The sequence below is a fragment of the Argopecten irradians genome, chromosome 3 (assembly GCF_041381155.1).
Source record: "Argopecten irradians isolate NY chromosome 3, Ai_NY, whole genome shotgun sequence".
Classification (NCBI taxonomy): Eukaryota; Metazoa; Mollusca; class Bivalvia; order Pectinida; family Pectinidae; genus Argopecten; species Argopecten irradians.
In genome coordinates this window covers 39,860,574-39,885,791 of record NC_091136.1, presented here as the reverse complement: position 1 = coordinate 39,885,791, position 25,218 = coordinate 39,860,574, and the positions used below count along the sequence as shown (strand labels likewise).

At 37.2% G+C, this 25,218-nt stretch overlaps 1 protein-coding gene across 7 annotated transcripts in view; it reads left to right on the top strand.

The window, feature by feature from the left end:
- The first annotated feature begins 5,751 nt into the window (after window positions 1-5,751).
- The window catches only part of LOC138318556 (phosphofurin acidic cluster sorting protein 2-like), a 375,127-nt gene continuing 355,660 nt past the window's right edge, over window positions 5,752-25,218 (top strand). For all 7 annotated transcript variants that reach the window (XR_011207887.1, XM_069261019.1, XM_069261015.1 and 4 more), the window contains exons 1-2: window positions 5,752-5,873; window positions 22,808-22,895. Coding sequence is in view for 6 of the 7 variants with exons in the window: in XM_069261019.1 (XP_069117120.1) it covers window positions 5,767-5,873; window positions 22,808-22,895 (195 nt within the window). In the remaining variant the exon portion in view is untranslated. The remainder of the gene's footprint in view (window positions 5,874-22,807; window positions 22,896-25,218) is intronic.

Genomic DNA, 25,218 nt, shown 5'->3' with positions numbered 1-25,218 from the left:
TACTTATGTGATGCTATAGACACTATATGTAGTAAACATATATAATGACATGGTTATTTGGTGACTGAGATGTGTACCGAATCATGTGAACTTGCTTCACTGAAATGCACCATTTTTGCATATATTGCCAGAATTTACAATCAATACAACAATCTACTAGTCAACAGTAAGACACTTTTTATCAACTTGGTAATGTTCAAGTATGCCTCTGGGAAGTTCTTGTCTTGTTGCCCGGAATCACGCTTATCTGATTAAAGGGAGATATTTTTTATATTTACATTTTCACTGCAGTGCCACTATGTAACATTACCAAGCGCAATTTGCATTCATATAGTCTATGAACTGCAAGCGTTTATTATGACGTCATTATCATTGTGACGTCACACTTGTCGTACCAGCAATCACGGAAACGGCTGTTCAAATGGCTGCTCCATCCTTGACGATAACGAAAGATTTATTCATTATAGATGTCAAATCCTTCGGGATTTCATCATAAAATGTTACCACAATGTAAATATATGCATATATATGAGCGTCTTTCAGTTGGCATTCATATATATTCAATGCTTAAATGTACATCAACGGACCACTACCTTCTCATTTGCCGTTGCACACAGAGTCTTGAGTGGTATATAACGAACGTGATATTCACCTAGGAATATCAAGGATGATTTCGGCCATGTCGCAACGTCGCATTGGCAATCCCAATATGCGAAGAGTGACAATGCGACAACAAGCGAAGTACGACAATGCACCAAGCAAAGAGCGATAGAGCGATGGTGCGTCATGCGAAGAGCGACAGTTCTCCATGTGCTATCTAGAACTTGTGTGCTTATAGCGTGGCGCATTGTCGCTGTTCCCAGTGCGCAGTGCATTGTCGCACCTTTTTCTCTTCAGATTACCGTGTTGTCGCTAGCGCTCTTCACAGATCGTGCAAGTTGCATGTCGCGCTTCGTATGTCGGGGTCGCCAATGCGAAATAGCCGAAATCAGTCAAAACCACGCTAAATATTTAGAGTTTAACGTATTTCATTGCAAAAAAAAAAACAACAACAAAAAAAACCCAATTACAACAGGATTGGGCATAAGTTATCATAACTTAGCAAAGCCTTCTCCCAACAACAATGACATAATTCCAAATTGCGATAAATACATATAAAAATTAGATAATGAATAAATATACATTTTTTAGAGAGAGGGGGGGGGGATAGGGAGAGAGAGATCATTACATTCTATTATGGATGGACAAAAATAAATTAATATATTAAAAGATAAATATCATAAAGCAAGCAACAAAGTATAGATTCAATAAAGCATTTACAGTGTAACAAACAAATAATTAGGTAAATATTCTTTTTCAAGACACAATTGGTACAATATTAATTTCTCAAAACCCGATGCTGCCCTTTTAAAATTGGCTGAACACATATGAAAAGTTCCGAATAAGTATTTGAGGTTAATTCTTGACTATCAAATAACAGTAGGTCTAAATCTAAGAGAATATTTAAATTCAAATCATTTGATTTCTGAAAAAAAAAATCTTTCGATATCATAACGGACACATTCAAAGAAAAAATGATAATCGTTCTCGCATAAATGTCCACACCAACAGCTCGGACTTTCTGCAAGGTTCACTCGATCGTAATTTAAGGCACTACACTGGTGCCTGAGCTGAGTATGAAAAATATCAATTTTGCGATCACTGATGCCAAAGAAAGGATATTTGGTTAATCGGTTTAAGAGAATTTTTGAAAATGCTGATGGAAGCTGACGATCTGACAGAATTGTCAAGGGAGTTTCAACAACGAAGTGTTGACGGTAAAAATGAAGATGAAGTTGAAGATAATCTATATAATATGGGATTCTATATTCATTTATATTTCTCAATGGATATCTAACATTATCTTGAACAATAGAAGGAAGTAAGGAAGAAAGATACTGTGGGATTTGATCGTTAGACACGCTATATATTTATAGATGTCCATAATTTCTTTGATGTAGGTTATCCATAGTTCATAATTGTTTCATTCACTTTTGGTATCTGCATGAAATTATGAGAATCCATAATATGTATATTTGTATATTGATAGTCATGATATATAATTAACAAGTCTTGCATATCACGACGAGTTATTGATCCTCGGGTATATACATGTATTGTAGAAAACTATTTTTGCACGAATGCGGGATTATATAGATTTCTATATGTATAAATTAACTTACCCCTATTTTTATCATGAAATGGCTTGACTAAATCTCTGTTCACAGTACTATATATTGTACTGAGGTAAAAACGGTATAAAGCTAGTATATTAATAATCCGAAATAAAAGGCCAAAATAAATTCAAAGTAAAATCAAAATCATTTCTATGGAATATATATTCAGCCACTATAGGGCCTTCTTCAATCCAAAATAGCACTCTATATATATATATATTGTACGTTCACTTAATTAGAACTGCGGAACAACCAGGCTTTATCAGATTTTGTCGCTTCTTCTTAAAATTAAATAAACGGTAAAATAAGTTATATACAATAATGTACAGTTAACCGCGCCGTTGGGTCCTTACACAATCATCCAATTTCTTTTACATTTACATTTCAAAAACTCTAAGCAGTTTAGGATTCTATCTCTGCGTACTTATTCTTACCAATGAAAGAAATAACATAACTTCGTTTAATATTATTTGTCTTTGGCAGGACCGTGTCTAAAATAGGCCTATTAGTGTTGAAGTAGTTTGCAAACTGAGAACTTACGGATATATCCATAAATAACAACCTTTTTGGTTATAAGTTAGCAAACTGATAATGAATAATTGTTAGTTTGCTTCTTTGTTCAATTACAATCTTGTTTTAAAAACTGTCAGTTAAATATAAATGCAAATGAACACGTGCATTTTTTTTTTGTAAAATCTAGGCCTTCTGGTGTGGAAAAATTTTAGAACTTTATTTTTTCTCTCGTGCAGTGCAGAAACAAATATGTTTAAAGGATTTGTGCAGCCAATTTTTTTTTTTGATAATACGTCAGGATTTTTTTTTGATAATATTGCTTTGGATGAATGAAAAATTAAGTCCCACCCAACGAATCGCCTAGCTTTTAGCGCTATCGGTTGGTTTTGGTCGTGATTTACGGGTAGTGTCGACTACGGTTCAGAGATAATGAGCTAGGTGGTCACGTGGTCTTGTGATGTCAGAGTAGTCCGCGGCTACACACGGTAAGCCAAGTACTATACATGTATACAGCATATATACGTATACGTTAAATCTACAATTTGAGTTTTTCGAGTAAATGGTTATTCTAGCTTTATGATGTAGATATTTTCAGTTTCAAAACATTCCATTCACACAACTTCAAAAATTCAAACCAGCATATATCTAGCTTTAGATTAGATAATCAGTCCAATTTGATAGCGATATCAAAATGATGTTCGGATCAGTCTGGACTGAGATTTAGATAGCATATGATGTAAATTTCAGTGTAATAAAAAAACACAGTATAATGTAACACTATCTTTTTACGAGTAAAATCCCAAAATTTAGCATGAGTATATCTAGAATCCGTGTTTTTATTTCATTCAAACTTCTGCTATAACGATGCAAACACGGCACAGTTTTTGAGTAAAAATAAAATGTGGACGGTTATCAGTTATGTGATATTGGAGTTACAGTACCGAACTTATACCGAAAATAATATGTAAATATATATTGTTGCCTTTGAAACTTTATCCATAACGTTTACTAAAAAGCAGAAATACATCAATGGTATTTCTGACATATGTTCCTATATTACAGTTGAAGTGTAGATTAAAATTCATTTTTTCAAAATTATACTAAATCCTTAAAATAGTATATTCATTGTCGACCGTTTTGTATATCATACCGAGATTTAATAGTATGATATATGAACATTTATCGTATAATCCAAAAAGTAACCACATAAAGTGTTTAAATGAAAATTGAAATTACTTGTATACAGGCATTAAAAATAGATATAATATCTTGTACCTTTTTAAAAATATACTAAGTGATATTTAAATAAGTATATTTAGTGTGATAATGTTGTAACCCTTCTTGTATGACTATACATGTACATTTAGATTCGAAACGGTGAAAATACATGCTTAGAATTTTTACTAATACCTTAGAAATTACGGAAGATTGCTATATGCCACGATTCCGTAATTACAGTACTAGACGGAATTTTTTTTAAGGTTAAACCTTTAGTTGAAATAGTTCTTAGAACCATTTTTGTTTCTGAATAAGTCAGCTTCCATTTTTTGTTTTACCTGTGTACGACATATATATGTGTGTGTGTGTGTATGTAATATATATTCCTAGGTATGATCAGGTATATTCATTTTAAAAATGGAGGTGACAATAAAAAACCTAGAGCATAGATGTACGGGGGTTCCATAATTCAAATCACAATCCAATTAACGGATGTCCTAACCTGATTGACAGTAAGACAATAGCAAATACCCGATATAGTCCACCGAATAGCAATTTGCCCGCGGCCAGGTAATTACAGGTGAGTTCGATGAATGGCGTTGTGTACAGGTAAACAACATCCTGGTCAAGGAATTACATAACCATCAAACCAAAGGCATGGCTAATTATATATCTATAATATCGGTGTATCTACTCGTATATCGATTAAAAATTGAAAGCGACCGCACAGTCTTAAAAAATTGTTTGTTTTGCTTAATATCTCAATATTAAGATCTTTTATAATATCAAAAGTAAATTCTTTCTACCACATGTTGAAACGTTTTGCGGTATTATAATAAATGTATCTCGATTTATTCGGTTAGCAACACACAACACAATGTTTGTAATGATCAATCATCGGTGTGTACTTACGTCAAGCATCATATCCTTGATGCTTTAATCAAGGATTTCTTAAATTGTTACGTAAAATTTCATTTTACAGTCACAAACTTTGCAATTCACAATGTATCAAAGATACAGACTACAGGAAAATATTATCTAATTAAAGCGTATTCGTTGCTGAACTCCTCGACAAAAAATCTGAAACTTATATTTCTGTGTGGATTTTCTTTAATAATTACACGAAGATACCTGATATTAGAGCATAAATTAGAGTTTTTGAAACATCGAATTTCACTCTTTTAGTTATTTATATTCGAGACAAAGTTATTGTACGATTAACTTCACTCAAAAGTAATCATAAAAAAATCTTTGATCGGCTTTTCCTGTGACCGTCGATGTAAGTGATAGCACATGTACATCAGTTATATAGTACAGCTATAAGCCACGGACTATTATGACGTCACACGGTTTAGGGCTAGAAAATATGCATAATCGGGTGGTCAGAAAATTTGACCTCGATATCGGTGGTTTGCAGGTTATTCCGGTCGCGCGCGGCACGGAGATGTTTCTAACGTTACATGGTCTAATAAAGCCATTTCCAGCATGAACTGAAATTATCATTTTTGACTGCACAAATCCTTTAACAAATATGTTTCTGGTGCATGAACACAAGAAAATAAACTTTTAATCTGTAAAACTAAATATCAATAATATTTCATAGATGTAAATTTCTGCACGGCACAATATTGCATTTTGATTTTTTGATTTGTTTGTAAGTTGAACAAGTAGCTCTCTCGACTGACGATCAACGTTTACGGAAAATGTCGAAGATACCCGATTAAGCAATGTTTACATTTTGTTCAGTAATGCTGTGCAAAGGTCCGAGAGGTTCCGAAGACATTGTCTCTGCGCATGTCATGTATATAATGAGAGAATAATGGCGGAGAAAGTAGGCAAGACGAGTGCCGTGGGAACAAAATCCATGCCCATGAAATTATTTGCTACATGGGAAGTGGAAAAAACGTCTCCAAACTGCATACCAAGGTATGTTTTAATTGTTTTTACATGCATGCACTGTTTCCTGATATCTCGATTACAGCGCATGTCATCGGGTGCACGTAGCTGATTCATGATGAGAAACTTGCAATGATTGAAGAAATCTTTGGATTATAAAAGCATCGTCGATCGCATAACATGCATTCTATGAATATGTATATTTTATATTTGTTGTCAATATGTAACGAAAGATGCAAACGAATACTGCTATGATGTATATGTGTGCAGACGAGTCAGTGGGAAAGAGTGTTGATAAATTTAGAATCGTTTTGACAGGTGTAGACTGTGGTGTGTATTGAGGTGATTCAGTGTATTGACTGTCAATCTAACACTGCCACTGGATTGATTACGTAACAAAGTGATTAAGTAAATCCCCAGACAGTCAAAACTAAGATAATATTGCCGTTGAGTATCTCTGTAACCTATATGTTTTATTTGTCCGTGTTACTTCAATTTTTTTATTGTTAGGCTATAATTTTTCATATCCAATTCCTTATACTAGATTTAATTTCATAATATTTGAACTATGGAAAGACAAAATAACATGGTAGATTTGGTTGAAAGACTGACTCTTGATCCCTTTTGCCCCATACGCATACTACAAGGTGTCACCCGTAATCAACACAATTAATTGTTATACTAAAAAAAGTATTTATGAATTATTTAAGCCATAAGATATACCAATGAAATTAATGAATTTTATGTTGGAAAACAAGCTTAGTGTTTATATAATTCCTTTCCTTGAATGAAAAAAGGGAATGTTTAGTACATTTGTACTCCATGACTGGAATAGTATACAAAATGTACATACACACATATGATATGTTATCATCATGCTCCCTTTATACATATAGATGGTTTGTTTAATATAGCCTACATATATGTATACTGTCTGGTTTAATTGTTTAAGGGCCTCTATGGCCAAGTGGTTAACATGTCCTGACATATATACCAGTTTACCACAAGCCCTACCTCTCTTTGTGGCATGTTCGAATCCGATGTGGGGCAACTAGTTGCCAGGTACTGACTGTGATTATGACGTCAAGAAACTCACATCAAATGATGATGCCATAATCACCGGAGGATGGAAGGACTTATCAATAGTAAATTATATTTTACCCACATCATTTTGGGATCTCGAAACCCTCGTATTATAGCATTAAAAAATTCCTAGGGTCATGAACATAATTCAATCATAAACATTTACCAATAACCTTTTTTGACTTTATAATGTATTAGTACATGGGCACAATACAAATTCTATTGAGGCCTGAATGGACCTAAATTTAAGTATAACAATTACATTAGGGCTGTTTGTGGTAGAATAACTAAGTCTCATGGTGACCTATTCTAATCGCCTTTTGCCCGTCGTCGTCCGTCATCTGTTGTCCGTCGTGCGACGATAAACCATTACATTTTTGACTTCTTCTCCAAAACCAAAACCGAAGCAATTTCAATGAAATTTTGCACAAATCTTCTAATGCATAAGGCCAATCAAAATTGTGAATTATATGACCCCTAGCCCCCAGGGGGCTGTGGGAGGGGCCAAAAGGGGTAAAATTGGCTAAAATTTCAGAAATTTTCTTCTCCACTCATTGATTTGGTAGAATTGTATACTTTTCATGGATAGAGAGGTCTCAAGGCCCTTTACACAAATTGTGAATTATATGACCAATGGTTACCATGGGGTCTCAGGTTTCCCCCTGGGGAGGGGGTTTAGTTTACTATAGTTTATATAGGGAAAACACATTTTTGAGCATTATTTGGTCATTTGTAATAGGAAATTAGTCAAATGTTGTCAGAATTATCCCTATGAAATGGCCATTGAATCATATTTACAAATTTTCTATGACTGATCCCCACGGGCATATAATTAAAAGGGGCAGGGCCAAAAGGGGTCAAATAGGCTAAAACCTCAAAATTCTTCTTCTAAAATTCTGGAATTGGTAGAATCAAATACTCTTCATGGTTGAAAAGGTCTTAAGGCTCTTTACAAGAATTGTGAATTTCATGGCCCTGGGATCTCAGATTTTCCTTGGGGAGGGGGTCAAATTTACTAAATTATATATAGGGAAAACACATTTATGAACATTATTTGCTTAGTTTTCATAGTAATTGAGTCAAACTGGGTTAAAGTTATTAGCCTGAGATAGCATTTTAACATCTTATCAATATTGGTCCTAGCTGACCCCAAGGGGCCAGAGGGGCAGGGCCAAAAGGGATCAAAATGGCTAAAATTTCAAAAATCTGTCTTCTGAATTCACAGATTTGATGGAACCAAATAATCTTCATAGATTAAAAAGTCAAATTTATAAAATCACTGATTGACTTCAAAGGCCTGATGGGCTAATATATAGTGTTTATATGCCTTTGTTTTATTCTGTATCCGAACTCAGGTGACCATTAAGGCCCTTGGGCCTCTTGTTAGCTGATGCTTGTGAGCTTATGCCATACTGTGGCGTCCACCGTACGACGTCCTTCCGTCTGTAAATAATTGACTTCTTCTCCATAACCGTTGGTTGGAACTCAACAAAATTTGACTGGTAGCATCCTTATTGGTTACTGACTGAAAATTGTACAAATGATGGGCCTGAGGGGTGGGGCCAAAAGGGGTCAATTTAGCTATTTCCATATAACCGACTTCTTCTCTGAAACTAAGCATGGGATAGCACTCATAATGCAATGGTAGCATTCTTATAGAGTGGGGATTCAAAATTGTACCAATGATTGGGCTGACCAACCGGGGGCCTGAGGGGTGGGGTCAAAAGTGGTCAATTTGGCTATTTCCATATAAACGACTTCTTCTCTGCAACTGAGCATGGGATAGCACCCATAATGCAATGGTAACATCCTTTTAGGGTGAGCATTCAAAATTGTACAAATGGTGAGGCTGACCCCCCGGGGGCTGAGGGGCAGGGTCAAAAGGGGTCAATTTGGCGATTTCCATATAAACGGCTTCTTCTCTGAAACTAAGCATGGGATAGCACTCATAATGCAATGGTAGCATCCTTATAGGGTGGAGATTCAAAATTGTACAAATGATGGGGCTGACATTCCGGGGGCCTGAGAGGCGGGGACAAAAGGGGTCACTTTGCCTATTTCCATATAAATGATTTCTTTTCTGAAACTGAGCATGGGAGAACACTCATAATGCAATGGTAGCATCCTTATAGGGTGGGGATTCAAAATTGTACAAATGATGGGGCTGACCCCCCGGGGGCCTGAGAGGCGGGGACAAAAGGGGTTAATTTGGCTATTTCCATATAAACGATTTCTTTTCTGAAACTGAGCATGGGAGAACACTCATAATGCAATGGTAGCATCCTTATAGGGTGGGGATTCAAAATTGTAAAAATGATGATAGGGCTGACACCATGGGAGAACACTCAAATGGGGCCTTATAGGGTGGGGATTCAGTAAAATGATAGCACAGGGCCTTAAAAAAAAGTTTAATTAGGTTACTATTTTTATTTAAATTACTTCCTCTCTGAAACTATGTATTGGAGATAGCATATTCGTATACTTTGGTGATACTTCCATTAGTTTGGCAGCCTGGGGCCACAGGACCACTGCTACATCTGTACTATACAACTAGGTGGTCCCAATCCAGCATATGTATAGGTCGATCAATGTGTATGTGTAATGCAGTGTAAACAAGTCTTGTTGCTGATCAGTGGACTTGACCTCTGTCAGATATTCTCAGTATCATCAAACCATCAAATGGAATGCTGGTAGGCTAGGCTCCATATATACCTCTTACTACCTATGTACTTACAGTATAGCTCTAGATCTCTAATACTTTTCTGTGCTAAAATTAGTTCTAGATCTTTAATACTATATAATCTGTGCTAAAAAATTGTATACAATTACAATTAACATTTAAAATTAAAAATTTCTCATTTATGAATGTTTCCAGCCTTGATGGAGTAAGAAGTTGGAATTTCATATAAACTAATATTGATCTGTATAAATACGTGATGATAATATGCATCTTTTAGTTGTCTCAAACTCCTGAGAACAAGGTAGATGACTAACCTAAGAATGACCCTCAGTACATCTCTATATCACTGAGCCATTAAAACTTAGAGGCTGGTAACTAATTATAGTAATAATGTAGAATATCAGACGTCTGAGGCACTAATCTGGAGGGCTAATATATGGTAGTGGCAACATTTCACCTTCTTTATAGATATTAGTTTAAATGGAACTTAAATGGTAAAATTTTAAGTGTGTCTTTCATTCAAGATGCATGGCATATGTTTAAATCTGCATGAACACCGAATTCCTAATCATATCAATAAGGCATTTGCTGGTCAAGTTTGATGAGGATCCAAACTTAAATAAATAACAGTCCTGTACATGTGTCATATTCAAAATATCTGAAGATTCAGTGTTGTCAATTAAAACTCTCATTATTCTGGGGCTGCAGTGGTCGAGTAGTTAAGATGTCCTGACATATTACCACAAGCCCTACACCTCTCTGTCGTGTCTACGAATCCCATGTGGGACAGTTGCCAGGTACTGACCGCAGGTTGGTGACTTTTCTCTGGGTTCTTCAGTTTTCCTTCACCATCAAACCTGGCATGTCCTTACATGACTTAGGCTGTTAATAGGTCTGTACATATAACTAAACCTTATAGATTAATCAAATTCAGATCATTATTTTGGCTATCAGACTGTAAGGTAGCACCAGGAACTTTTCAAGTATTTACTATAGGCCTTAATTTTATCTATCACCCAGTGATGAAGTGACCATACATACTAGAATGATGTAAGACCTATAAGTATAACTATCACCCAGAGGTGAAGTGACAATACATACTAGAATGATGACCTTTAAGTATAACTATCACTCAGAGGTGAAGTGACCATACATACTAGAATGATGTAAGACCTATAAGTATAACTATCACCCAGAAGTGAAGTGACCATACATACTAGAATGATGACCTATAAGTATTACTATCACCCATAGGTGAAGTGACCATACGTACTAGAATGATGTCAGACCTATAAGTATAACTATCACTCAGAGGTGAAGTGACCATACATACTAGAATGATGACCTATAAGTATAATTATCACTGAGAGGTGGAGTGACCATATGTACTAGAATGATGACCTATAAGTATAACTATCACCCAGAGGTGGAGTGACCATACCTACTAGAATGAAGACCTGTAAGTATAACTATCACCCAGAGGTGGAGTGACCATATGTACTAGAATGATGACCTATAACTATCACCCAGAGGTGGAGTGACCATATGTACTAGAATGATGTCAGACCTATAAGTATAACTACACTCAGAGGTGGAGTGACCATACGTACTAGAATGATGACCTATAAGTATAACTATCACCCAGAGGTGGAGTGACCATTCGTACTAGAATGATGTCAGACCTATAAGTATAACTACACTCAGAGGTGGAGTGACCATACGTACTAGAATGATGACCTATAAGTATAACTATCACCCAGAGGTGGAGTGACCATATGTACTAGAATGATGACCTATAAGTATAACTATCACCCAGAGGTGGAGTGACCATTCGTACTAGAATGATGTCAGACCTATAAGTATAACTACACTCAGAGGTGGAGTGACCATACGTACTAGAATGATGACCTATAAGTATAACTATCACCCAGAGGTGGAGTGACCATACATACTAGAATGATGACCTATAAGTATAACTATCTCCCAGAGGTGGAGTGACCTTACGTACTAGAATGATGACCTATAAGTATAACTATCTCCCAGAGGTGGAGTGACCTTACATACTAGAATGATGACCTATAAGTATAACTATCACCCAGAGGTGGAGTGACCTTACGTACTAGAATGATGACCTATAAGTATAACTATCTCCCAGAGGTGGAGTGACCTTACATACTAGAATGATGACCTATAAGTATAACTATCACCCAGAGGTGGAGTGACCATACATACTAGAATGATGACCTATAAGTATAACTATCTCCCAGAGGTGGAGTGACCTTACATACTAGAATGATGACCTATAAGTATAACTATCACCCAGAGGTGGAGTGACCATTCGTACTAGAATGATGTCAGACCTATAAGTATAACTACACTCAGAGGTGGAGTGACCATACGTACTAGAATGATGACCTATAAGTATAACTCTCACCCAGAGGTGGAGTGACCATTCGTACTAGAATGATGTCAGACCTATAAGTATAACTACACTCAGAGGTGGAATGACCATACGTACTAGAATGATGACCTATAAGTATAACTATCACCCAGAGGTGAAGTGACCATTCGTACTAGAATGATGTCAGACCTATAAGTATAACTACACTCAGAGGTGGAGTGACCATACGTACTAGAATGATGACCTATAAGTATAACTATCACCCAGAGGTGGAGTGACCATACATACTAGAATGATGACCTATAAGTATAACTATCACCCAGAGATGGAGTGACCATACATACTAGAATGATGACCTATAAGTATAACTATCATCCAGAAATGGAGTGACCATACGTACTAGATTGATGACCTATAAGTACAACTATCACCCAGAGGTGGAGTGACCATACGTTCTAGAATGATGACCTATAAGTATAACTATCATCCAGAAATGGAGTGATCATACGTACTAGATTGATGACCTATAAGTATAACTATCACCCAGAGGTGAAGTGACCATACGTACTAGAATGATGTCAGACCTTTAAGTATAACTACACTCAGAGGTGGAGTGACCATGGAATGATGACCATAACTATCACCCGAGGTGAGTGACCATAGAATGGAGTGACCATATGTACTGAATGATGACCTATAATATAACTATCACCCAGAGGTGGAGTGACCATACATACTAGAATGATGACCTATTACTATCTCCCAGAGGTGGAGTGACCATATGTACTAGAATGATGACCTATAAGTATAACTATCACCCAGAGGTGGAGTGACCATATGTACTAGAATGATGACCTATAAGTATAACTATCACCCAGAGGTGGAGTGACCATACATACTAGAATGATGACCTATAAGTATAACTATCACCCAGAGGTGGAGTGACCATACGTACTAGAATGATGACCTATAATTATAACTATCACCCAGAGGTGGAGTGACCATACATACTAGAATGATGACCTATAAGTATAACTATCACCAGAGGTGGAGTGACCATACGTACTAGAATGATGACCTATAAGTATAACTATCACCCAGAGGTGGAGTGACCATACGTTCTAGAATGATGACCTATAAGTATAACTATCACCCAGAGGTGGAGTGACCATACGTACTAGAATGATGACCTATAAGTATAACTATCACCAGAGGTGGAGTGACCATACGTTCTAGAATGATGACCTATAAGTATAACTATCATCCAGAAATGGAGTGACCATACGTACTAGAATGATGACCTATAAGTATAACTATCACCCAGAGGTGGAGTGACCATACGTACTAGAATGATGACCTATAAGTATAACTATCATCCAGAAATGGAGTGACCATACGTACTAGAATGATGACCTATAAGTATAACTATCATCACAGAGGTGGAGTGACCATACGTACTAGAATGATGACCTATAAGTATAACTATCACCCAGAGGTGGAGTGACCATTACGTACTAGAATGATGACCTATAAGTATAACTATCACATCCAGAGGTGGAGTGACCATACGTACTAGAATGATGACCTATAAGTATAACTATCACCCAGAGGTGGAGTGACCATACGTACTAGAATGATGACCTGTAAGTATAACTATCACCCAGAGGTGGAGTGACCTTACGTACTAGAATGATGACCTATAAGTATAACTATCATCCCACAGGTGGAGTGACCATACGTACTAGAATGATGACCTATAAGTATAACTATCACCCAGAGGTGGAGTGACCATTCGTACTAGAATGATGTCAGACCTATAAGTATAACTACACTCAGAGGTGGAGTGACCATACGTACTAGAATGATGACCTATAAGTATAACTATCACCCAGAGGTGGAGTGACCATACGTACTAGAATGATGACCTATAAGTATAACTATCACCCAGAGGTGGAGTGACCATACGTACTAGAATGATGACCTATAAGTATAACTATCACCCAGAGGTGGAGTGACCATACGTACTAGAATGATGACCTATAAGTATAACTATCACCCAGAGATGGAGTGACCATACATACTAGAATGATGACCTATAACTATCACCCAGAGGTGAAGTGACCATACGTACTAGAATGATGTCAGACCTTTAAGTATAACTACACTCAGAGGTGGAGTGACCATACGTACTAGAATGATGACCTATAACTATCACCCAGAGGTGGAGTGACCATACATACTAGAATGATGACCTATAAACTATCTCCCAGAGGTGGAGTGACCATATGTACTAGAATGATGACCTATAAGTATAACTATCACCCAGAGGTGGAGTGACCATACATACTAGAATGATGACCTATAAGTATAACTATCACCCAGAGGTGGAGTGACCATACGTACTAGAATGATGACCTATAAGTTATAACTATCACCCAGAGGTGGAGTGTACCATACGTACTAGAATGATGACCTATAAGTATAACTATCACCCAGAGGTGGAGTGACCATATGTACTAGAATGATGACCTATAACTATCTCCCAGAGGTGGAGTGACCATACGTACTAGAATGATGACCTATAAGTATAACTATCACCCAGAGGTGGAGTGACCATTTGTTCTAGAATGATGACCTTTAAGTATAACTATCACTCAGAGGTGGAGTGACCATACGTACTAGAATGATGACCTATAAGTATAACTATCATCCAGAAATGGAGTGACCATACGTACTAGAATGATGACCTATAAGTATAACTATCACCCAGAAATGGAGTGACCATACATACTAGAATGATGACCTATAAGTATAACTATCACCCAGAGGTGAAGTGACCATACGTACTAGAATGATGACCTATAAGTATAACTATCACCCAGAATGTGGAGTGACCATACGTACTAGAATGATGACCTATAAGTATAACTATCACCCAGAGGTGGAGTGACCATACGTACTAGAATGATGACCTATAAGTATAACTATCACCCAGAGGTGGAGTGACCATACATACTAGAATGATGACCTATAACTATCACCCAGAGGTGGAGTGACCATACGTACTAGAATGATGACCTATAAGTATAACTATCACCCAGAGGTGGAGTGACCATATGTACTAGAATGATGACCTATAAGTATAACTATCACCCAGAGGTGGAGTGACCATACGTACTAGAATGATGTCAGACCTATAAGTATAACTATCACTCAGAGGTGGAGTGACCATACGTACTAGAATGATGACCTATAAGTATAACTATCACCCAGAGGTGGAGTGACCATTCGTACTAGAATGATGTCAGACCTATAAGTATAACTACACTCAGAGGTGGAGTGACCATACGTACTAGAATGATGACCTATAAGTATAACTATCACCCAGAGGTGGAGTGACCATACATACTAGAATGATGACCTATAAGTATAACTATCACCCAGAGGTGGAGTGACCATACGTACTAGAATGATGACCTATAAGTATAACTATCACCCAGAGTGGAGTGACCATACGTACTAGAATGATGACCTATAAGTAAGTATAACTATCACCCAGAGGTGGAGTGACCATACGTACTAGAATGATGACCTATAAGTATAACTATCTCCCAGAGGTGGAGTGACCTTACATACTAGAATGATGACCTATAAGTATAACTATCACCCAGAGGTGGAGTGACCATACATACTAGAATGATGACCTATAAGTATAACTATCTCCCAGAGGTGGAGTGACCTTACATACTAGAATGATGACCTATAAGTATAACTATCACCCAGAGGTGGAGTGACCATACGTACTAGAATGATGACCTATAAGTATAACTATCACCCAGAGGTGGAGTGACCATACGTACTAGAATGATGACCTATAAGTATAACTATCACCCAGAGGTGGAGTGACCATACGTACTAGAATGATGACCTATAAGTATAACTATCACCCAGAGGTGGAGTGACCATTCGTACTAGAATGATGTCAGACCTATAAGTATAACTACACTCAGAGGTGGAGTGACCATACGTACTAGAATGATGACCTATAAGTATAACTATCACCCAGAGGTGGAGTGACCATACATACTAGAATGATGACCTATAAGTATAACTATCACCCAGAGGTGAAGTGACCATTCGTACTAGAATGATGTCAGACCTATAAGTATAACTACACTCAGAGGTGGAGTGACCATACGTACTAGAATGATGACCTATAAGTATAACTATCACCCAGAGGTGGAGTGACCATACATACTAGAATGATGACCTATAAGTATAACTATCACCCAGAGATGGAGTGACCATACGTACTAGAATGATGACCTATAACTATCACACCCAGAGGTGAAGTGACCATACGTACTAGAATGATGTCAGACCTATAAGTATAACTATCACCCAGAGGTGAGTGACCATACGTACTAGAATGATGACCTATAACTATAACTACACCAGAGGTGGAGTGACCATACATACTAGAATGATGACCTATTACTATCACCCAGAGGTGGAGTGACCATACGTACTAGAATGATGACCTATAAGTATAACTATCACCCAGAGGTGGAGTGACCATATGTACTAGAATGATGACCTATAAGTATAACTATCACCCAGAGGTGAAGTGACCATACGTACTAGAATGATGACCTATAAGTATAACTATCACCCAGAGGTGGAGTGACCATACATACTAGAATGATGACCTATAACTATCTCCCAGAGGTGGAGTGACCATACGTACTAGAATGATGACCTATAAGTATAACTATCACCCAGAGGTGGAGTGACCATATGTACTAGAATGATGACCTATAAGTATAACTATCACCCAGAGGTGGAGTGACCATACGTACTAGAATGATGACCTATAAGTATAACTATCACCCAGAGGTGGAGTGACCATACGTACTAGAATGATGACCTATAAGTATAACTATCACCCAGAAATGGAGTGACCATACGTACTAGAATGATGACCTATAAGTATAACTATCACCCAGAGGTGGAGTGACCATACGTACTAGAATGATGACCTATAAGTATAACTATCATCCAGAAATGGAGTGACCATACGTACTAGAATGATGACCTATAAGTATAACTATCATCCAGAAATGGAGTGACCATACGTACTAGAATGATGACCTATAAGTATAACTATCACCCAGAGGTGGAGTGACCATACATACTAGAATGATGACCTATAAGTATAACTATCACCCAGAGGTGAAGTGACGGTACGTACTAGAATGATGACCTATAATTATAACTATCACCCAAAGGTGGAGTGACCATACATACTAGAATGATGACCTATAACTATCTCCCAGAGGTGGAGTGACCATACGTACTAGAATGATGACCTATAAGTATAACTATCACCCAGAGGTGGAGTGACCATACGTTCTAGAATGATGACCTATAAGTATAACTATCACCCAGAGGTGGAGTGACCATACGTACTAGAATGATGACCTATAAGTATAACTATCACCCAGAGGTGGAGTGACCATACGTACTAGAATGATGACCTATAAGTATAACTATCACCCAGAGGTGGAGTGACCATACGTACTAGAATGATGACCTATAAGTATAACTATCACCCAGAGGTGGAGTGACCATACGTACTAGAATGATGACCTATAAGTATAACTATCACCCAGAGGTGGAGTGACCATACGTACTAGAATGATGTCAGACCTATAAGTATAACTACACCCAGAGGTGGAGTGACCATACGTACTAGAATGATGACCTATAAGTATAACTATCACCCAGAGGTGGAGTGACCATACATACTAGAATGATGACCTATAAGTATAACTATCACCCAGAGGTGGAGTGACCATACGTACTAGAATGATGACCTATAAGTATAACTATCACCCAGAGGTGGAGTGACCATACATACTAGAATGATGACCTATAAAGTATAACTATCACCAGAGGTGGAGTGACCATACGTACTAGAATGATGACCTATAATATAACTATCACCCAGAGGTGGAGTGACCATACATACTAGAATGATGACCTATAACTATAACTACCCAGAGGTGGAGTGACCATACGTACTAGAATGATGACCTATAAGTATAACTATCACCCAGAGGTGGAGTGACCATATGTACTAGAATGATGACCTATAAGTATAACTATCACCCAGAGGTGGAGTGACCATACATACTAGAATGATGACCTATAAGTATAACTATCACCCAGAGGTGGAGTGACCATACGTACTAGAATGATGACCTATAAGTATAACTATCACCCAGAGGTGGAGTGACCATACGTACTAGAATGATGACCTATAAGTATAACTATCACCCAGAGGTGGAGTGACCATACGTACTAGAATGATGACCTATAAGTATAACTATCACCCAGAGGTGGAGTGACCATACGTTCTAGAATGATGACCTATAAGTATAACTATCACCCAGAGGTGGAGTGACCATACGTACTAGAATGATGACCTATAAGTATAACTATCATCCAGAAATGGAGTGACCATACGTACTAGAATTGATGACCTATAAGTATAACTATCACCCAGAGGTGGAGTGACCATACGTACTAGAATGATGACCTATAAGTATAACTATCATCCAGAGGTGGAGTGACCATACGTACTAGAATGATGACCTATAAGTATAACTATCATCCAGAGGTGGAGTGACCATACGTACTAGAATGATGACCTATAAGTATAACTATCATCCAGAAATGGAGTGACCATACGTACTAGAATGATGACCTATAAGTATAACTATCATCCAGAAATGGAGTGACCATACGTACTAGAATGATGACCTATAAGTATAACTATCACCCAGAGGTGGAGTGACCATACGTACTAGAATGATGACCTATAAGTATAACTATCACCCAGTATAACTATCATCCAGAAATGGAGTGACCATACGTACTAGAATGATGACCTATAAGTATAACTATCACCCAGAGGTGGAGTGACCATACGTACTAGAATGATGACCTATAAGTATAACTATCACCCAGAGGTGGAGTGACCATACGTACTAGAATGATGACCTATAAGTATAACTATCACCCAGAGGTGGAGTGACCATACGTACTAGAATGATGACCTATAAGTATAACTATCACCCAGAGGTGAAGTGACCATACGTACTAGAATGATGACCTATAAGTATAACTATCACCCAGAGGTGGAGTGACCATACATACTAGAATGATGACCTATAACTATAACTATCCCCAGAGGTGGAGTGACCATACGTACTAGAATGATGACCTATAAGTATAACTATCACCCAGAGGTGGAGTGACCATTTGTTCTAGAATGATGACCTTTAAGTATAACTATCACTCAGAGGTGGAGTGACCATTTGTTCTAGAATGATGACCTTTAAGTATAACTATCACTCAGAGGTGGAGTGACCATACGTACTAGAATGATGACCTATAAGTATAACTATCATCCAGAAATGGAGTGACCATACGTACTAGAATGATGACCTATAAGTATAACTATCATCCAGAAATGGAGTGACCATACGTACTAGAATGATGACCTATAAGTATAACTATCATCCAGAAATGGAGTGACCATACGTTCTAGAATGATGACCTATAAGTATAACTATCATCCAGAAATGGAGTGATCATACGTACTAGAATGATGACCTATAAGTATAACTATCACCCAGAGGTGAAGTGACCATACGTACTAGAATGATGACCTATAAGTATAACTATCATCCAGAAATGGAGTGACCATACGTACTAGAATGATGACCTATAAGTATAACTATCATCCAGAAATGGAGTGACCATACATACTAGAATGGTGACCTATAAGTATAACTATCACCCAGAGGTGGAGTGACCATACGTTCTAGAATGATGACCTATAAGTATAACTATCATCCAGAAATGGAGTGATCATACGTACTAGAATGATGACCTATAAGTATAACTATCACCCAGAGGTGAAGTGACCATACATACTAGAATGACGACCTATAAGTATAACTATCACCCAGAGGTGAAGTGACCATACGTACTAGAATGATGACCTATAAGTATAACTATCATCCAGAAATGGGGTGACCATACGTACTAGAATGATGACCTATAAGTATAACTAAAACCCAGGGGTGGAGTGACCATATGTACTAGAATGATGACCTATAATTATAACTATCACCCAGAGGTGGAGTGACCATACGTACTAGAATGATGACCTATAAGTATAACTAAAACCCAGGGGTGGAGTGACCATATGTACTAGAATGATGACCTATAATTATAACTATCACCCAGAGGTGGAGTGACCATACATACTAGAATGATGTCAGACCTATAAGTATTACTATCACCCAGAGGTAGAGTGACCATACATACTAGAATGATGACCTATAAGTTTAACTATCACCCAGAGGTGAAGTGACCATATGTACTAGAATGATGACCTATAAGTATAACTATCTCCCAGAGGTGGAGTGACCATACATACTAGAAGGATGACCTATAAGTATAACTATCACCCAGAGGTGGAGTGACCATACATACTAGAATGATGACCTATAAGTATAACTATCACCCAGAGGTGGAGTGACCATACATACTAGAATGATGACCTATAAGTATAACTATCACCCAGAGGTGGAGTGACCATACAATACATACTAGAATGATGACCTATAAGTATAACTATCACCCAGAGGTGGAGTGACCATATGTGCTAGAATGATGACCCATAAGTATAACTATCACCCAGAGGTGAAGTGACCATACGTACTAGAATGATGACATATAAGTATAACTATCACCAAGAGGTGAAGTGACCATACGTACTAGAATGATGACCTATAAGTATAACTATTACCCAGAGGTGGAGTGACCATATGTACTAGAATGATGACCTATAAGTATAACTATCACCCAGAGGTGGAGTGACCATACGTTCTAGAATGATGACCTATAAGTATAACTATCATCCAGAAATGGAGTGACCATACGTACTAGAATGATGACCTATAAGTATAACTATCACCCAGAGGTGGAGTGACCATACAATACATACTAGAATGATGACCTATAAGAATAACTATCACCAAGAGGTGGAGTGACCATTCGTTCTAGAATGATGACCTATAAGTATAACTATCACCCAGAGGTGGAGTGACCATACAATACATACTAGAATGATGACCTATAAGTATAACTATCACCCAGAGGTGGAGTGACCATATGTGCTAGAATGACGACCTATAAGTATAACTATCACCCAGAGGTGAAGTGACCATACGTACTAGAATGATGACCTATAAGTATAACTATCACCCAGAGGTGGAGTGACCATACGTACTAGAATGATGACCTATAAGTATAACTATCACCCAGAGGTGAAGTGACCATACGTACTAGAATGATGACCTATAAGTATAACTATCACCCAGAGGTGGAGTGACCATATGTACTAGAATGATGACCTATAAGTATAACTATCACCCAGAGGTGGAGTGACCATATGTACTAGAATGATGACCTATAAGTATAACTATCACCCAGAGATGGAGTGACCATATGTACTAGAATGATGACCTATAAGTATAACTATCACCCAGAGGTGGAGTGACCATATGTACTAGAATGATGACCTATAAGTATAACTATCACCCAGAGGTGGAGTGACCATACGTACTAGAATGATGACCTATAAGTATAACTATCACCCAGAGGTGGAGTGACCATATGTACTAGAATGATGACCTATAAGTATAACTATCACCCAGAGGTGGAGTGACCATATGTACTAGAATGATGACCTATAAGTATAACTATCACCCAGAGGTGGAGTGACCATATGTACTAGAATGATGACCTATAAGTATAACTATCACCCAGAGGTGGAGTGACCATATGTACTAGAATGATGACCTATAAGTATAACTATCACCCAGAGGTGGAGTGACCATACGTACTAGAATGATGACCTATAAGTATAACTATCACCCAGAGGTGGAGTGACCATATGTACTAGAATGATGACCTATAAGTATAACTATCACCCAGAGGTGGAGTGACCATACGTACTAGAATGATGACCTATAAGTATAACTATCACCCAGAGGTGAAGTGACCGTACGTACTAGAATGATGACCTATAAGTATAACTATCACCCAGAGGTGAAGTGACCATACATACTAGAATGATGACCTATAAGTATATATAACTAAATGAGAGTTATCTGCCTGTTGATACAATGGTATTATTGTAGATATAGGGTTGCAAGAATATGTTTTCACTGTTTTGTTTCAATACAATTTGTATCACGATATGTGTATTGCAATTGAAATGGATTCGTAAGTTTGTACATAAAATTATGATTAATTGATTGGAAGTTTTGGGTGGTTCATGCACTTTCTGTTCGACATATCTTTGGGATAAGATTTTGTGACTTACCATTTAAGGGTCAATTAATTTATTTAACATATGTTTCAAATAAATAACAAATAACAGTCATATATTATTTTGTATCAAATCAACATTGATGTATGAAATATTGTATTGTGTGGAAATTATCACAACTTGATATGTATGGTGATAAATTGTTGCGGCTCTAATTGTGGATGACTAGATGAAACCTATTTTATTAAATTGATATGGTACAAAATATAATCAATTGACTTCTACAAGTATTAGCTACATACATGTAGATATTATTAAATTGCAGGTACTAAATGCAGATCTGTATACATCACTTTATAGATGGATAACAAGTTTTCTTTGTGTTTCAGATTGTGTTCCCTGACACTGAACCGTCTCATCGTGTTGAAACCCCTGGAAAATGAAAATCATTCATTAATAATAGCAGTGAAAATGCAGGTAGGTCTTACACAGTTATCATTATCTTATGTTTTATAACACTGATGTATACAGTTTCTTTAAAATTTCATCAGAAGAGTTGGACACAGTGTTTTATATTTTCATATTACAGAGGTATCTGCTTTTGCAGTTAGTTATTTATTATGACATCATTATTTTGTGTACATGTAAAAGTCGTTTTCTCTGATATAAACATGGCATTACGCCTGTAAAGCCATGACAGCACATATGTACCAGCTCAATCAATACCTGCATGCAAGGACAGAGCATGACTGTACTATACAAATATAGAATAGTTTAGAATCAAAGCCATCATGTTGGATTCATGGAAGCTATATATTGATCAATGACTTAATTTAAATTCACAATTAAATCGAACACAAATCTGATATGTAGGTTTCTCTAAAGTTTATAACAAGGTATTTATGCCTTGAAATAGTGAAATTAGTTTATTAGGCTTTATGTCTTCTGAAATAAGCTTTAAATTTCAGAAATTATAAGGGTTTGTTTGAAATACTCTAAATGAAAGTTAAGCTAGATCTTTAGATTTGATAATGTAATAATTATGTTTTGAAAAAGTTGCCAGGTACTGATTGTAGATGTTCATGGTTTTACTCTGGGTACTCTGATTTTCCTACTCACCTTCTAAACCTGGCATGACCTTGAATTACAGACGTAAAACACAACCAACCAATTTAAACTAGCCAAGATAAAAGCATCGTCTGAGGACGTTTAATCAATACACATTTTTATTTTAAATAATGATATAAATTTGTTTAGCGACACGATATATAAAAACTTCCCGTAAAAACCTGAACAATAGAAACGTGTACTACTGAATGTAGCAATGTGATACATTGAACAGGGATCAGCATGCAGTAAGAATGGATATTGGAGTGAAAGCTGTTGGTAATTTGCCTCTAGACAATCAGTGCTCATCATGACACCACAATCATGTAACAAAGGAAATATTCCATTATTAGCTCACCTGGCCAAAAGACATATATGTGAACTCAACACGTAGAACTAGCTAGAGTTGAAACATCTTTGGGGGAAGGGGAACAGAACTTGTATAAAATTTGGCTCTGACCCCCCAGGGGCAGGAGGGGCGGGGCCCAATAAGGGAAATAGAGGTAAATCCTATAAATCGCTACTTGTCCTAGAGTTCTGCATAGATTTTAACCAAATTTGGCCAGAAACGTCCTTGGGGGAAGGGGAACAGAAGTTTATAAATTTTTGCTCTGACCTCCAGGGGGCAGGAGGGGCGGGGCCCAATAAGGGAAATAGAGGTAAATCCTAAAAATCGCTACTTGTCCTAGAGATCTGCATGGATTGTACCACCCAAATTTGGCCAGAAACATCCTTGGGGTTAACAGAATTCGTATAAATTTTGGCTTTGACCCCCTGGAGCAGAAAAAGTGGAGCCCAATAGGGGAATTAGAGGTAAATATTCAAATTCCTTCAGAAAAGAAACAATGAACTTGTATTCAGAACATTAATTGGCATTACAAACCAGGTGAGCGATACTGGCCCTCTGGGCCTCTTGTTTTAATAACTTTGGTACAGTAGTTGTTGAAAGTTCATACTTGTTAACATGTCTTCATTTTAAACTGATCGTCAAAGAACTTTCAATATTGTCGAGCGGAAGTTGGAAACTTCATGACCCGTTCTCAGAAGAGTTCGGACAGACGTTATGTAGTTACGGTAGTCACATGACGTTCTCGGCAGCGACGCTACAGTGTCGTCTTAACTTTGGCTAAGTGGGACCCACCTAGCGATGTTCAATATTTATTTGATTTTTATCAAAAGTTTCCGATCATTACCGCTCATTTTGACTTTGATTTAGTCTTGCCTCTGCATGATTTACAACAGGATTTTTTCCCCAACATTTTTCTAAATCATGAAAAAAAAGACAGAAATGGATATTGGGACTTTAATCTGGAACATGCTTATAAGTCTTAATTGACCCTGGCTGTTAATTAATAGGACAATATAAGCAATCCAAAGTAAACTTAACATTAAACATGAAATGACTGCTATACATTAGAAACACATTGACTTGGCTCAGCCAGGATGTATATTCCTAATACATGCTGACACATATAGATCAACAAGAACACGACTTTTAACTTGTGTTAGATGTCATTACATGCATTGTTCTATGAGGCTTATACAACATGTGTACCTACTAAGTTAGGCGCACCTATTCACGGTATGCTCGCTATTTGAGGATTCCATCTTTGTTGTGCCTTGTAAAAGACACCTTATGGATATACATTGTTTGAGCTTTGACATTGATTAGGACTGTTTCATCCCCATGGGG